Source organism: Dipodomys ordii, unplaced genomic scaffold (genome assembly GCF_000151885.1).
Source record: "Dipodomys ordii isolate 6190 unplaced genomic scaffold, Dord_2.0 Scaffold44, whole genome shotgun sequence".
NCBI lineage: Eukaryota > Metazoa > Chordata > Mammalia > Rodentia > Heteromyidae > Dipodomys > Dipodomys ordii.
Genome location: NW_012267260.1, coordinates 7,930,089 through 7,946,015, shown reverse-complemented (window position 1 = coordinate 7,946,015; position 15,927 = coordinate 7,930,089). Strand labels below are relative to the sequence as shown.

General features: G+C 54.0%; 1 protein-coding gene across 1 annotated transcript; it reads left to right on the top strand.

Moving 5' to 3' along the window:
* Positions 1 to 3,746: 3,746 nt before the first annotated feature.
* Srf (serum response factor (c-fos serum response element-binding transcription factor)) lies at positions 3,747 to 13,299 on the top strand. The gene is made up of 7 exons (XM_013019277.1): positions 3,747 to 4,617; positions 6,126 to 6,392; positions 8,374 to 8,635; positions 9,177 to 9,296; positions 11,675 to 11,866; positions 12,129 to 12,205; positions 12,425 to 13,299. The coding sequence occupies exons 1-7, from the start codon at positions 4,105 to 4,107 to the stop codon at positions 12,518 to 12,520; spliced, it is 1,527 nt and encodes a 508-aa protein (XP_012874731.1). The 5' UTR covers positions 3,747 to 4,104; the 3' UTR covers positions 12,521 to 13,299.
* Positions 13,300 to 15,927: the final 2,628 nt, after the last annotated feature.

Genomic DNA, 15,927 nt, shown 5'->3' with positions numbered 1-15,927 from the left:
CAGTTTTCTGGTGGTTAATTGGAGACAAGAGTCTCAGACTTTCCTGCCTGGGCTGGCTTTGAACCTCGATTCTCAGATCTCAGCCTCCTGAGTAGCTAGGATTACAGGTATGAGCCACCAGCGCCCAGCCATAAGACTCTTTAACTACCAGAAAACTGGAAGTGGGACTGTAACTCTAAGTGGTAAGAGTGCTTGCCTTGAACAAAAGAACTCAGGGACAGCACCCAGGCCCTGAGATCAAGCCCCACCACTATACCCCCCCCTCCCCCAAAAAAGTTCCAGACTTGTCTAGGGAGGGAGGGAGGGAGCTGGGAAGGTAGCTTAGTGATAGAGTGCTTGCCTTGCATGCATGTTTGATTCCTCAGCACCACATAAGCAGAAAAAGCTGAAAGTGGTGCTGTGGCTGAAGTGATAGAGTGCTAGCCTTGAGCTGAAGAGCTCAGGGACAGTGCCCAGGCTGAGTTCAGGCAAAAAAAGAAAAGAAAAAGAAAAATGGTCTCAGTAAACCCTATCTAAAAACAACTACAAGGAGTACAAACTCTGGGAAAGGGCTGGGATTATGGCTCAATGGTAGACCACTTGCCTAGCATTATCAAGGCCTGAGTTTGATTATCATTACACCAAGAAAAAAGACTGGGATAGAGAGGAAGTAGACAGATGGACCTGAGTAGAAAGATGTGCTTGGTGTCACTGCTCCAGGACCTACAGCCCCTCATCCTCTTACCTTTGTGTCATCTGCCCACACTGGAGCATGCTTTTTTTTTTTTCTTTTGTTGGTCCTGGGGCTTGAACTCTGGGCCTAGGCACTGTCCCTGAGCTCTTCAGCTCAATGCAAGCACTCTACTATTTGAGCCACAGCGCCACTTCTGGTTTTCTGATGGTTAATTGGAGAGAAGAGTCTCATGGATTTTCCTGCTGGGGCTGGCTTTGAACCATGATCCTCAGATCTCAGCCTCCTGAGTAGCTAGGATTGCAGGTGTGAGCCACCAGCGCCCGGCTTGGAGCATGATTTTATGCACAAGTGGAAACAACATGAAGGTCTGTTAACAGTTTATTGGCCAAAATAAGTCACATAGTGAAACCAAATGTCATCACCAATAGGAGATACTGCAGTCACATAGTAAAAAGGGTATATGCACATCATCCCTTGTGTATTGGTTCCAGAACACATAACCTCCTACCTGTAGATAGTACCAAAATCTGCAAATAGCAGGACTGTTTGCATAAGGCCTCGGTTTCAAACTCTAGTGCCACCAGAAAAGAAAAAAAAAAAGTCTCAAGTCCCTGAGGCAAGATGATGTATTTGTATATAACATATACATCTGTCTGTATGCAGCTGTTTCCAGCCACTCAAGGTAGAAGGAGAGGATGGTGACTTAGATGCCAGCCTCAGCCAAGTTTGGACAAAATTATAAGGCTCTATCTCAAAAAAACAAACAAGAACTGGGAATATGGCTTAGTGGTAGAGTGCTTGCCTATCATACATGAAGCCCTGGATTCAATTCCTCAGTAACACATAAACAGAAAAAGCCAGAAGCGGTGCTGTGGCTCAAGTGGTAGAGTGCTTGCCTTGATCAAAAGAAGCTCAGGGGGCTGGGAAGGTGGCTCAGTGGTAGAGCGCTTGCCTTGCATGCATGAGGCCCTGGGTTCCTTTCCTCAGCAGCACATAAGCAGAAAAAAATAAAAGCTGGAAGTGGCACTTGAGCTGAAGAGCTGAGGGACAGTGCCCAGGCCCAGAGTTCAGGCCTCATGACTGACAAAAAAAAAAAAAGAAGCTCAGGGACAGCACCCAGGCACTGAGTTCATCCTTAGGACTGGCAAAAGAAAAAAGGAAGGAGGGAGGGAGGGAGGGAAGGGAGGAAGGAAGGGAAGGGAGGGAGGGAAGGAGCTGGGAAGGTAGCTTAGTGATAGAGTGCTTGCCTTGCATGCATGAGGTCCTGGGTTTGATTCCTCAGCACCACATAAGCAGAAAAAGCTGGAAGTGGTGCTGTGGCTGAAGTGATAGAGTGCTAGCCTTGAGCTGAAGAGCTCAGGGACAGTGCCCAGGCTGAGTTCAGGCAAAAAAAAGAAAAGAAAAAGAAAAATGGTCTCAATAACTAAAATTAGAACATAGTATATCTTTCTTTTAAAAAAAAGTCATTAAAAGAGTTAGGGGGCCTGGCTCAATTAGTAGAGCACTTTCCTAGTATACCCTAGGTCCTGGGATCAACTTTTTAGTGCTGTAAAACTTTTATGCAACAATATTTAATCTTGCTTTTTTTGTAATACCCATTAATGTATTACTTTAAATGCTAAATTGGTGTCACTTATCAGTACCCATGAATAAGTCACAACCAAGTGCTTTATTTAATCTTAACAACAACAGTTAAGACTGGAAACATTATCCTCTCCACACATTATCCTTAAACATGTCCAGTGTGTTTAAAGGGATAAGAGATGAAGTAACTTCATCTCTGAAGTAATCTCTGGAATGAAGTAATTTACCCTAGGTAGCTCCAATTAACTACTCACTGACCTCTCAACTGTATGCTTTACTCTTTATCTCAGGAAATCTGAATCGAGTCTGGAGGGATAGGTACCAAACGCTGGTGACACAGAATGGTGATTTGGGATCAAGTCGTTCGTTACCAGGCACAAGATTTAACAAGAGACAGATACCAGATTTGCATAAGTTCCGTAACGCCCGAAGTCCAAAGTATTTTCACAACAGGCCTAGACCCTGATCCTGAACCTAAGCTTTACGGCACCCTAGATCTAACTCAAAACTAAACAAACAAAACAACCAACTTTTTCTTCTGTGCTCCTTCGCAGGGAGCATGCCCGCGTGCATCTGCGGCTTCCCTGAACTTTTCTGTCCCGCTATACTTTCAGGCCTTCCGCTGGCTATGGGGTGTGCTTTTTCCTCCGGGACCACCCCCTCTTCCAGCCCAGCCAGCAGCTGGAAGTCTTCACTGATCTCCATCTCTCCTCCCAGCCCCCACCAGGGACCGAAGAACGACGGTCTGGTCTCTCTCCCCGGGCCTTTTCCAGATGTAAGTCTGCCAAAGACACCTCCCCTCCACCTCCCTCCCGCCCCCGAGTAAAGGATGATGAATGAGGACCTGGGAGCCAGACTGGTGGGAAACTGTTGATGTCTTAAAAAGAGGCGAAGGAAACGCAGGGGGTGGGGAGGGAAGGGCAGAGACGGAGTCGACGGCACTCAGGCCCCCTTCCTCCTTAGGAAGGGGTGGGGAAGTGCTCCAATCAATCCCCGAACACCTTCACGGGACTGAACCGTATCTTCTCTCCTATGGCAAACCCTCAAGGAACTCGGGGGTTTGCCAAGTGTTTGTCTTTAGCTCCCTCCCTTCCGCAGTCGCAACTCCCCTGGTCAACTCGGGCTGGCTAAGTGTCGGTCTTTAGCTCGATTCCCTCCAGAGGACGGCACTCCCGTCCTTCCCAGACTTCCTCTTTGCTAGTCCCTCCCAATTCTTCACCATTTTCGGGCTGGGGGGCGGGGCGTTGCTGGCTCCCTCCGGCTCCTTTAAGAGGACTTGGCTCCTCCCACCTCGGAATCGCGTTCTGACGCGGGATGACAGCAGCAAGTTCGGTATGCCCATGCAAATGAGCTCTCCCTTTGGGCCAATAGAGAGCGGAGGTGCCGGAACCGCGGACCAATGGGGCGGGGGCGCTGGGGCTCACCATATAAGGAGCGGCCTCGCCATAAAAGGAAACATTGTATCTCTTTATATGGGGGGAAGGGTCGGGGGATCCCTCCGCCGCCAGCGCGTGGTCCCGGCCCCCTCCACCCGCTGTCTCGGCCGCGGCCAGCAGCCCCTGCCCCCCGGGGGACGCTGACGGCCGCCGGGCGCGCCGCCCTAGCAGACGGACAGGGGGCGCTGCGCCCGGCCTGGGGCAACCCGGGCCACAGGGGCAAGAAAGTGAGGGCCCAGGTCGGCCCGGGCGTGCAGGGGCCCCGGGTTCGCAGCGGCGGCCGCGGCCGCGAGAGCCGCACCAGCAGTAGCAGCAGCGCGAGTGCCGGGTTGAGCCGAGAAGCCCATGGCGGCGGCGGCGGCGGCCCCGATTCCTCGCTGACTGTCCGTCCGCCCTCCTGCATTGAGCGCCATGTTACCGAGCCAAGCTGGGGCCGCGGCGGCTCTGGGCCGGGGCTCAGCCCTGGGGGGCAGCCTGAACCGGACCCCGACGGGGCGGCCGGGCGGCGGCGGCGGGACTCGCGGAGCTAACGGGGGCCGGGTCCCCGGGAACGGCACGGGGCTTGCACCGGGCCGTCTGGAGCGAGAGGCTGCGGCAGCGGCAGCAACCACCCCGGCGCCCACCGCGGGGGCCCTCTACAGCGGCAGCGAGGGCGACTCCGAGTCGGGCGAGGAGGAGGAGCTGGGCGCCGAGCGGCGCGGCCTGAAGCGGAGCCTGAGCGAGATGGAACTCGGCGTGGTGGTCGGTGGGCCCGAGGCGTCGGCAGCGGCCACCGGGGGCTACGGGCCGGTGAGCGGCGCGGTGAGCGGGGCCAAGCCGGGGAAGAAGACCCGGGGCCGCGTGAAGATCAAGATGGAGTTCATCGACAACAAGCTGCGGCGCTACACGACCTTCAGCAAGAGGAAGACAGGCATCATGAAGAAGGTACGGAACCCCGAGGCCAGCCGGCCACCGGGGACCGGGCGGGCGGGGACGCGCAGGGGGAGCCCGGGAGCCAGGCAGAGGCGAGGCGGAGGTGAGAGGCGGCGTGTCCGCAGGAGGTGTGTAGGAGGGGATCGGCTGTACCGGGGGTGGGGGGTGAGGGGGGGAAGATGGAGAAAGGGGAGGGGACACGTCTGGGGAGTCGGGAAGGAAAAGGCGCCGAGGTGGGAGTGACCGACTCCGGGGAGGAAAAAGAGGGCCCCGGTGGGGTGCCGGGGTGGTGAGCCGCAGCCATGCCGGGGGACGCGGGGGCCAGCAGGTTCAGCGATCCCTGGTGTTCGGGATGGTGGGGGGGCGGCGTCGGGAAAGCTGGGGGCAGAAGAGATGGTGCAGGTGAGGAGGTTGTGACAACCGTGAGCGAGCCTCTGTAGGAGGAAGGTGGGCACCACCGGGGGGGGGCAGGCCGGGTGAGGGACCAGGTGAGGGTGCAGAGCCCCGAGAGCTGGTGGTGCTGCTTTGAGGAGCCAGCCGGGACCAAGTCCCGCCCTGGCCATGTGTCTTGCTTGCCTGTGCTTTCTCTGGAAACCTCGTGCTCCTGGCAAAGACTAGCGTTCGGAATCGCCTGCCTTTGGAACAAGTGGGGTTTCCAGCCCCAGAGCAAATCAGTGCGTGGAGTTGGGAGAGAAGTCAGAGTGGTAGAGGTACCCAGACATTCCTCCTGCCTATTATCCGGAGGAAGGTGGTAAGGACAGGGAGGCAGAGAAACTAGGAAACAAACTAGGGAACATCCGTTGGCTGATGTGTTTTATCCGTCCAATGGAGAAATCGGAGCTGCTTTCCAGGTGGGCTGTGGAACTTTGTTGAGAGTATGGGATGGCATTTCCCGGGTCTCCTTCCGGGGCTCATCCGAGTATTTGGTGCTAAATCAGATTCCTATCGCTAGTCATTTCAGACAGCTTTGTGTCTGTGTCCCTTGTCACTTATCATTGGAGATGTCACTCATCATTCCTTTCTTATCCCTCCTTCAGAGGAGGGCTGTGGCAACAGGTTAGGATCTGTGCTGTTTCTGGGAAGGTGGGGCAGCGTGGGCTTAGGGGGTCCCCTATGGCAAAATGATGTGAGGATTGAGTGTGGGAGGGATCTAGCCTGTCCCTGTGACTGCGCAGAAAGTGGGCCTCTGTGTGTGAGGCTCCAGGCTCCAAGCAGTGTTGGAGAACAGTTAACTGGATCCCTCCATGTCCCCTGAGGTCATATGCTCCATCCCTGGGGGGCTGTGACTGTGCTTGGGGTATCTACAGGTCGTTGGGACCACTCCCACAAGAAGCATGGGTAGTTTTTCTACTCCCAGCTCACCTTCAGATATCCCAAGAGGACTGCTCTGGAGTCATTAGAGGAAAGTCCTGTGGGAGTCAGGGCTGGAGATCACCGGGTAATGATTCTCTTTCCTACTTCCCAAGGAAGGTCAAGAGAAAAAGTTTTGCTGACCTGCCCATCTCCTTCCCTACTCCCAGGCCTATGAACTGTCCACGCTGACAGGAACACAGGTGCTGTTGCTGGTGGCCAGTGAGACAGGCCATGTGTATACCTTTGCTACCCGCAAACTACAGCCCATGATCACCAGTGAGACCGGCAAGGCACTGATTCAGACCTGCCTCAACTCGCCAGACTCTCCACCCCGCTCAGACCCCACCACAGACCAGAGAATGAGCGCCACTGGTTTTGAAGAGACAGATCTCACCTACCAGGTGTCGGAGTCTGACAGCAGTGGGGAGACCAAGGTGTGTTTGTGTCACCTCTACCTCTATGAGGGAAGGGAAAGGAAGAGGCCCCTTTCCCTCCTAGCCCAGTACGGGTAAATGGGGGACCATGGTGGAGTTGAGCTGGGTGAGGGCCCCTTTTTCCCAGGACGCAGGTGTCCATCCTCTATTCCTGACAGGAGGCCGGCCCCCAAGATAAGCGGGCGGCCTCCGTGCCCATATAAGGCCGGCTCGGGCTCCACGCCGGCCTCCCGCCTGCAGCCCGCCTGCCTGGCAGGGCCTTTGCATTCCTCCCGCCAGCTGTCTCCCCACTGGGGGCGGGGGTGTAGCTTAGCCCTGCCCTCCTGGCAGGCTGGGGCGCCTCAGAGTAGGAAGGGAGCAGGTTCCAGGGTCCTGGGAACACAGCACCGTTGGCAGATAGGCCCACTGACCTGGCGAGGGACTGACTCCCTTCCTAGCTAGCTGCTTATGCCTTCAGAATGTCGGGCCCAGGCAATTAGCTAGTGCATTTGCCGGCTGCTAGGGTTGCCGGCCTTAGTTACGCCGCCACCCCCCTTCCTTTAGCCGGGTACCGAGTAAGGAGAGGGGGCGGGGCTTCCTTCTTGCTGTCTGGGGAGCTCCACCTTCCGGGTGGCCCTTAGGTAACTGGCCAATGGGAAGAAGCGGCACTGTTTGCCTTAGCAACGCCTTCGCCAATCAGGGACCTTGAGCTCTGCTGCTTAGCAAACATCCCGTGCTGCTGACCTAACACTAGCTTTTTGAGCGTTTGGGTCTAGGCTTGGTGGCTTGGCTTGGTGGCTTAGTTCTCAGCTCCTGGTTTCCTTCTTCCCCTTCTAAGAACAGAGGCTCCCTGGGGGAAAGAGTCAATGTTCCAGGCTCTCCTTCTAGTAGTTGGATTAATTTATTGGAGAAAATTCTGGTGAATGAGTAAGTTCCTTGGTAATTTAAGGATTAAGCATTTGGCATAAAGTTACTTCATTGCCAAACCTCCAAACCTTAACTTTCTTGAAAGTCTCCCAATCCCTGTCTCAGAGCCTGGAAGATCAGAGCCAGAAGAATCCTTTTGAAGAGAACCTAGTAGCACAGCCCTTATATTTACAGGACAGGACAACACAACAGAAAAGGGAAGAAATGATCTGATCTCAGGATCACACAGATGGTTATTGCCAGCACCCAGAACAGACCCTAGAACAGAGAACGCAGGGGTTCAGGGGATTATGGTGATGGCTACCATAATTACAAAAGCAGCAAGTATTTGAGTCTTCTTATGCTTCGAGAGCCCCCCTCCCCCAACTCCAGTCCTGGGGCTTGAACACAGGACCTGAGCACTGTCCTTGAGTTTTTTGCTCAAGTCTAGAGCTCTACCATTTGAACCACATCTCTACTTCCAGATTTTTTTTTCTCTGGTCTTGATGCTTGAACATTGGGGCCTGGGCACTGTCCCTGAGCTCCTTCTGCTCAAGGTTAACATGTTACCACTTGAGCCATAGTATCACTTCTGGCTTTTTCTGTGATTTAATTGGAGATAAGAGTCTCATGGACTTTCCTGCCCCTGTTGGCTTAGAACCTCTAGGATTAGTTGTGAGTCCCCAGTCGGGGTAGGTTTTATCCCTCTTTTTTTTTTTGGTTGGTCACGGGGCCTGAACTCTGGGCCTGGGCACTGTCCCTCAGCCCTTCAGCTCAAGGCTAGTCCTCTACTTGTTGAGCCACAGCGCTACTTCTGGCTTTTTCTGCTCATGTGGTGCTGGGGAATCGAACCCAGGGCCTCATGCATGCAAGACAAGCAGTCTACCACTGAGCCACCTTCCCAGCCCTTATGCCTCTTTTAAAGAGATAGGAAACTAAAGCACAGTGGCTCCATAACTTGTCCAAGTATCCAGCAGCAGGTAGATGGTAGAGATTGGATTTGAACCCAGGAGCATTGATGTCATTCTGGAGTTTCAATTCATACAAAGCTACTGCAGGGTGGAAGCTGACTGTTGCATCTTTTCTCTGGGTATAGGACACACTGAAGCCAGCGTTCACAGTCACCAACCTGCCCGGTACCACCTCTACCATCCAAACAGCCCCTAGCACCTCCACCACCATGCAAGTCAGCAGTGGTCCCTCCTTCCCCATCACCAACTACCTGGCACCAGTGTCTGCTAGTGTCAGCCCCAGCGCTGTCAGCAGTGCCAACGGGACTGTGCTGAAGAGTACAGGCAGTGGCCCTGTCTCCTCTGGGGGCCTTATGCAGCTGCCTACCAGTTTCACCCTCATGCCTGGTGAGTCACAAGGGGCAGGGAAAGATTTGTCTTCCCTGGGACAGAGGGAGCATGCTGAGTAGTTTTAGGGCTGGTACCAGGACAACCTCTTTCTCTGTGGAGAAGGAGGCTGAGGGGTGGTCAGAGCCTGAGAGAAGCCTCTTATGTCCCATTTCTTACCGAGACCCCTGCTGTCTTTGAAACTTACTAAAGTTACAACTACACATTCTGGCCTTGTCTAGCCTAGTCTTATTCCTCTATTGCCATGGGGACAGTAGACATTCTACTTCCCTGTCTTATCTCTTGTCTGGAGGGAGATCATGTCCTTGATGGGTCAGTGCCGACTTCTGGGTTAATTGAAGAAGGTAGAAGCAAGGCCTGGGGCAAGAGGAAGAAGGCAGAAACTGGAGAGGTGATTCAGGGCATGATTTCTTGGCTCCAGGAAAGATAGAGATGGGAGTTGGGGACCAGTGTGCCAGACCCAGTCATGGAGTTTTCAGTGAGTTTGGTACAGGTGACAGCTGGGCATGATGGAGCCCAAGTAAGACACTGTGTCTTGTAGGTGGGGCAGTGGCCCAGCAAGTCCCTGTGCAGGCCATTCAGGTGCACCAGGCGCCACAGCAAGCGTCTCCCTCTCGTGACAGCAGCACAGACCTCACACAGACCTCCTCCAGTGGGACAGGTATGACTTGGATCCTTCTCTCTCTCCCTGCTTTTCCTCCCTACATGAGGTCCAGGAGAAAGTAGCCAGCAATGCTCCTTGCATACCTAAGGTTGGGAGTTAATGAAGAATACACTGAGGCTCTTGGCTTCATGCTTATGGGAAAGTCAGGTGAGGATAGTTGGGTTTTGAATTCCAACTTGTGGTGGACCATTATGGACCTCTGAAGCTAACTCCTCCCAATTTAGAAAGGAGAAATCATTTTCTTTTCTTTTGCCAGTCCTGGGCTTAAACTCCAGGCCTGGGCACTGCCCCTGAGCTACTTTTGCTCAAGGCTAGCACTCTACCACTTGAGGCACAGTGCCACTTCCAGCTTTTTCTTCTTTTTGGTTGGTTGTGGGCCTGAACTCTGGGCCTGGGCGCTGTCCCTCAGCTCTTCACTTCAAGGCTAGCGCTCTACCACTTGAGCCACAGCACCACTTCCAGCTTTTTTTTTCTGCTTATGTGGTGCTGAGGAATTGAACCCAGGGCCTCATGCCTGCAAGGCAAGCACTCTACCACTGAGCCACCTTTCCAGCCCCACTTCCAGCTTTTTCTGCGTATGTAGTTCTGAGGAATGGAACCCAGGGCTTCCTGCATGCTAGGCAAGCACTCTACCACTAAGCCACATTCCCAGCCAGAAATCATTTTCTTAATTACCCAGAAGGACTGCTAGAGCACTGGTCTCCTTGTGAGATAAATGATTTGGTATATTTCCTCTCGGGTTATCTTTGGCCACACTCAAAATTATTTTACCTGAGAGCTTGTGGAAATGCAGACTCTTAAGTGTCACCCTGAATCTATTGAATGAAAATCTGTAGGACCAATGACTTGTGCATTCCCAGGTAACTGCATTCTGTTTAAGTGCTTATTTAAAGGTGAACTAGGGGGCTGGGAAGGTAGTTCAGTGGTAGAGTGCTTGCCTTGCATGCATGAGGACCTAGGTTTGATTCCTGAGCACCACATAAGCAGAAAATACCAGAAGTGGCGCTGTAGCTCAAGTGGTAGAGTGCTAGCCTTGAGCTGAAGTGCTCAGGGACAGAGTTCAGACCTCATGACTGACCAAAAAAAAGGTGAACTGGGAGCCAAGCATGGTGTTGCGTACTTGTGATCCCAGTTTTTGAGGGTTAGAGGGAGAAGAGTTGTGAGTTCAAAGCCAGCTTGGGCTACATGGTGTTTGAAGCCAACCAGAGCTACATTGTCTCAAAATAAAAGGTATGGTGTGAATTTCCTAGGGTGAGTTTAGAAAGACGGAGGAGAAGAAGGAATAAGAACAAATACAAGCTGGGCACTAGTGGCTCACGCCTGTAATCCCAGCTACTCAGGAAGCTGAGATCTGAGGAATGCAGTTCAAAGCCAGCCCAGGCAGGAAAGTCTATGAGACTCTTATCTCCAATTAACCACCAGAAAACCAAAGTGGCCCTGTGGTTCAAGTGATAGAGTGCTCACCTTGAGCTGAAGAGCTGAAGGACAGCGCTCAGACCCAAAGTTCAAGCCCCATGACTGACAAAATAAGAAGAAGAAAAAGAGGAGAAGGAGGAGGGGAAGGAGGGAGAGGAAGAAGGGGAGGAGGAGGAGGAAGATGAGTACCAGTGGCTCATATCTGTAATCCTAGCTACTCAGGAGGTTGAGCTCTTAGGATCACAGTTCAAAGTCAGCCTAGGCAGAAAACTCTAAGACTTTCCAATAAACTACCCAAATAAAGCTGGAAGTGGAGCTGTGGCTCAAGTGGTAAAGCACTAGCCTTGAGCACAAAAGAGGAACAGTATGCAAGCCCTGAATTCAAGCCCCAGGACCAGCAATAACAACAACAAAAAGTTTCATTGCCGCCGGGCGCTGGTGGCTCACGCCTGTAATCCTAGCTACTCAGGAGGCTGAGATCTGAGGATCACGGTTCAAAGCCAGCCTGGGCAGGAGAGACCGTGAGACTCCTATCTCCAATAAACCACCAGAAAACCGGAAGTGGCGCTGTAGCTCAAGCGGTAGAGCGCTCGCCTTGAGCTGAAGAGCTGAGGGACAGCGCCCAGGCCCAGAGTTCAAGCCCCACAACCGACCAAAAAAAAAAAAAAAAGTTTCATTGCTGCTAGTCATTGTAGTGACAGGGTCTGGAAACAGTTCAGTAGATAGACAATCCTATTAGATTGTACAAAGGACACAGCACAAGAGAACAGTTTTTTAAGGTTGAGTCTTTGGTGTTCAGAGAAAAATGAGGCTTTTCTTAATGATAGATGCAAAGGAACAGTCCCGTCAACTCCTGCCCCGGGGACAGAGTACAGAGACCCCAAAGTCTTGAGTCATAGGGTGGGATTTATCAGAAGGGATCAGTTCTTCGCTCACTGATATGCATCTGTGTTTTCTAGTGACGTTGCCTGCCACCATCATGACGTCATCCGTGCCCACAACAGTGGGCGGTCACATGATGTACCCTAGCCCCCATGCGGTGATGTATGCTCCCACGTCAGGCCTGGCTGATGGCAGCCTCACCGTGCTCAATGCCTTCTCTCAGGCACCATCCACCATGCAGGTGTCCCACAGCCAGGTCCAGGAGCAAGGTGAGGGAAGGGGCAGGGCCAGAGGAAGGAGGACCTTTTCCTCCCTTACTGTTGTCCCACATGCGCCACCCATCCTCGTCCACTCATGCAACACTTACGCCCCTTACACCCACACCTACCCTCACCATGGGGTGAGAACATACTGGGCACTGAAGTCTGAGACTAACCAGTCACCATGCACTTCCTCAGCACTTCCTCAGTGGGGGGAGGGGAGGGTGTGCTCCTCTTGGGCAAGTGAGTGAGTGTCTGGTTCTCCATGCAGGTGGCGTCCCCCAGGTGTTCCTGACCGCACCGTCTGGCACAGTGCAGATTCCTGTCTCTGCAGTCCAGCTTCACCAGGTGCGTATAGGCATTTCTCACCCTTCCCACACCGCCACGTCATCCTGAGCCCTGAGCCGCGCTGAGCTCATGACCACGTGGTCAAAGCCAGACTCCTTAGCTGGGATGGGGCATGTTTTTCTGCTCAGGTATGTGGTGAGTAGGTAGGTAGGACTCTGAGCTGGCTGTTGGTCCTGCCTGCCTTCCTCATCCCTCCCCCCACCCCCCTTTCCCTCCCAGATGGCTGTGATAGGACAGCAGACCGGGAGCAGCAGCAACCTCACTGAGCTACAGGTGGTGAACCTGGACGCCGCCCACAGCACCAAGAGTGAATGATCCGTCCGCCACCCTGGACAGATGGCCCACGGGATGGCACCACTTATTTATTGTTGCCTTTTCACGTTTTCTTTACACACATGTTGACGGGCCACAGGAGGGAGGCGGGAGAAGGAGTGGGCAGCTACAGGACTATGCCCTCTCACTCCAGCCAAAGAAATGGGCCTGCCTGCCTTCCCTCTCCGTCCTCCCTCACCCTCCTCCCCTCCTTCCTGCTCTGCCTCCCATTTCTATTGATGGTGGGGCTCTCCTCCCCTCCCCCCCCAAAACTCCCTGTGCCAGCTTGGCTCGATGTTTGCCATGAGTATTAACTTACCCAACAGGACGGTGCCCCCCACACCCCGTTCCCACTCGCAGACCTTCTGTGGGACTGGGCACTGTGTCCTCCCCTGAGGAAGCAGTTTAGGGCCCTCTGTCCAGCCTCCTTGCTGACCCCATGTCAGTACTATGTCTGCCACAGGCTTGGTCAAAAGAGCTCTGCCCTTGCCCCTCAGGGAGCCAGCTGGGGAGATGGGAGCTTCTTCCCTCCCGCCGCCTCCCTCTGCCCTTTCAGCTCCTGAGGAGCTGGGCCTGCGCACTGGGCAGGTTCCTGGGGCCACCTGCCCTGCTTTGCCACTCCCATGGACCTCCAGGGGCTCTGGGGTTGGAGGAAACCACCAGCGTTCCCTTCTCCCCCTCGTCTTCCCCCCTCTCCTCCCAGCTGCTTTAAAGTTGATTTTGAACTTTTTATTTGAGGAGACGAAGTGAAAACAAATCTATAAATATATATTTTTAAAATATTTAACTTTTTTTTAATGGCGTTTTTCTCATCCCCCTCCCTGCCCAAACTCCCCCTTCCCTGGGGAGCCCGGGCTCCCCAGAACTGGCTGGGCCCCTGGGGAACAGAGCTACCCCACGAGCAAGGGTCCACCAGTTGTGGCAGGGGAGATTCTGGGATTGCCTGTCCTGGGTTGTTTCCAGGAAGAAAGCCCCGGGGAGGAGCCCTCAGGCCATGCCCCAGAGTTTGGGCTGTTGCTAGGGAGAGGGAAGAGGGAGACCAAATATGTGGGGTTCAGGGGGGGTGGGAGGGTGTCAGGTCGAGGCAACTGACTTCATTTGTGCCACATGCATGGGCATTGCAGCCTTGTGCACCCCCAGGCCTGCAGCTGCCTGGGGCTCAAGTTGCAGTGAGCAGGGTGGGGTCCGGGAGGTGGGGGGGGGAGAGCAGGACTGAGAGTGGGGGGGTCAGAAGTAGGAGCAGCTCTAGGGCTGAGTGCCGCAATGGGGAGCCAGCAAGGGGCAGCTCTCCCAGGAAGTGAGCAGCTACTGTAACTTTTTTAAATTAAGACAAAAAAAGCCTTGAAGAAAATGACTTTATTTTTCTAAGTGTAACCTCAGTATTTATGTAATTTGTACAGGGGCCATGCCCCACCCCTCTCTGCCCCTTGGGGGTAGTCCTTGAGGGTGGGTCAGCATATGGGGAGGGTCTTTTACCCTGTGTCACAGCCGACCTTCACCACCTGTATCCAGAAAGGAGGCTTTTTCCAGACTGGGGCAGCAGATGGGGTGGCGTCTTATTAACCCTACATGGCTGCCTTCAGTAGGAACAAGCCTACTTCTGTGGTTAGATGAGGGGGTGGGGAAGATATTTACGCACAGCCTAGGTATCACCAGGGATGATTTGCTGACATGTTTGGGAACTCCTTAAGCTCTAATCCCCATTGCTGTCTTGCCCCAGTCCGGGGTACTAAGATGGAAGTCACCTTTCTTGGCTTTCTTCTGAAGATAGCTGGGGCTTATCGGTGACTTTCAAGGCTGGGGCATGGCAAATCAGGCCGGAGTGGGGGAGCTTGGGACTCAGGTCTGTAACTGCCCAGCCCCTTTCTCTGCTCTTGTTTCTCTCCACAACCACTCACCCCCCCCTCCCCACTACCCATGGAAGGAGATGTTGGATTCCTTTTCTCCTTCTCACAAAAGACAGACCCAGTGAGTGAATCAGGCAAAGTGCTTAATAATGTGTGTTGTGTGAGCATGGCCTTGGGAAGAACGGGTGTCAGGGATGAGGTGGCATTTCCATGTGCAGCGACCCTTGGTGTTTCCCTTCCTTGGTGGCTCTGGGGTGTGTGTGCGTGCGCGTGAGCGTGCCTGAGTGAATGTGTGTGAATGTAGGGTGTGTGTATCAGTGGTTTCTACTTCCCCTGGGATGCCATCCCAGGAATAGTGGACATAGTCACAGTCCTATGTACAGAGCTTTCTTTTGTATTAAAAAAATTACTCTTTCAATAAATGTATCATTTTTGTGCACAGACTGGGGTCTTTGACTCTGTCTTTGGGGGCTTTTCAACACAAGAGGGGTGAACATGAAACAATCCCAAAATTCTTCCAAGAAGTAAGTCTGGCTGCTTGCTGAAAACAATTAAAAAAAGAAGAGTACCTGGTCTGGGACTTGAACTCAGGATAAGAGTACTCTCCTGTAACCTTTCTCACTCAAGGCTGGTGCTCAACCCCTCCATTTCTGGCTGTTTGCCTGTTAACTGGTGGAAAAAGTCTCATGGACTTCCTTGCCTGGGCTGGCTTGGAATTGTGATCCTCCAACCTCTGCCTCCCCAGGAGCTAGGATATTACAGGCATGAGCCACCAGTGCTTGACTTGAAAATAGCCGTTGAGGGGAGTTTTGAGGCTGTTGGAAGTCTTTATGAGATTGGAGTGGGGGAGGCCTTCTTTGTCCCTGTGCAGGGTTTTGCTCAATGCTTAGACCAGCACAGAGTTGGACGGTTTTCATTAGCAGGCCAAGCGGTCCAACCAACCAAAATGTTAGGGAAACCTATGGGACACGCAATTTAACTGAAAAAATCCGCGCAGCCCTAGGGTGCGAATGTGGGTGTGAATGTCCCACAGTGGATGCTCCGATGGAGGATGGAGGAAGTCGCAGTGCGGGGTGGGGGGAGAGGGGGCTTCATGCCTGGTGGACTGGAAAGCGCCGCCCCGGACCCTCTGGCAGCGCACCGCTTCCCACTCCCTCTCAGCAGGGGCGTGTAGCCACCCGCGGGCACCACGCATGCGCCACGCGCACGCCGTTCCGCCACGCTCGCTCGGCGTGGTCCGCGGTGGGATCCGTAGCCGCCCGGCCGTGCGTGCAGTCACCGTGTGACCCGGAAGGGGGCTGCTGAGGAGGCGGGACCGGGGACGGCGGCAGACCGGTTGCTGGGTTTCAGCGAGGGCCAAGCCTGGCGGTGGGAGGTGAGAGGTGAGCTCTGCGCTGCAGACCCGGTCTTTCCCCCACCTCGTCCCCGTGCGGTCCCTTAACCCCTTTCGGTGGGGGCTGACGAAAGGACATTGGTCGGGTCGTGTCACCCTGTGGGCCGCGACCCCCTCACCCTTGCCCCGCCCCCCATTCCCGCGGCTGCGGTGGCTGCCTCCCCCGCCCC

Coding starts and splice junctions, on each gene's coding strand:
- Srf (XM_013019277.1), top strand. CDS start 4,105: ATGTTACCGAGCCAAGCTGGGGCCGCGGCGGCTCTGGGCCGGGGCTCA. Junction 6,393..8,373: donor ACAGCAGTGGGGAGACCAAG/GTGTGTTTGTGT, acceptor CTCTGGGTATAG/GACACACTGAAGCCAGCGTT. Junction 12,206..12,424: donor CTGCAGTCCAGCTTCACCAG/GTGCGTATAGGC, acceptor TTTCCCTCCCAG/ATGGCTGTGATAGGACAGCA.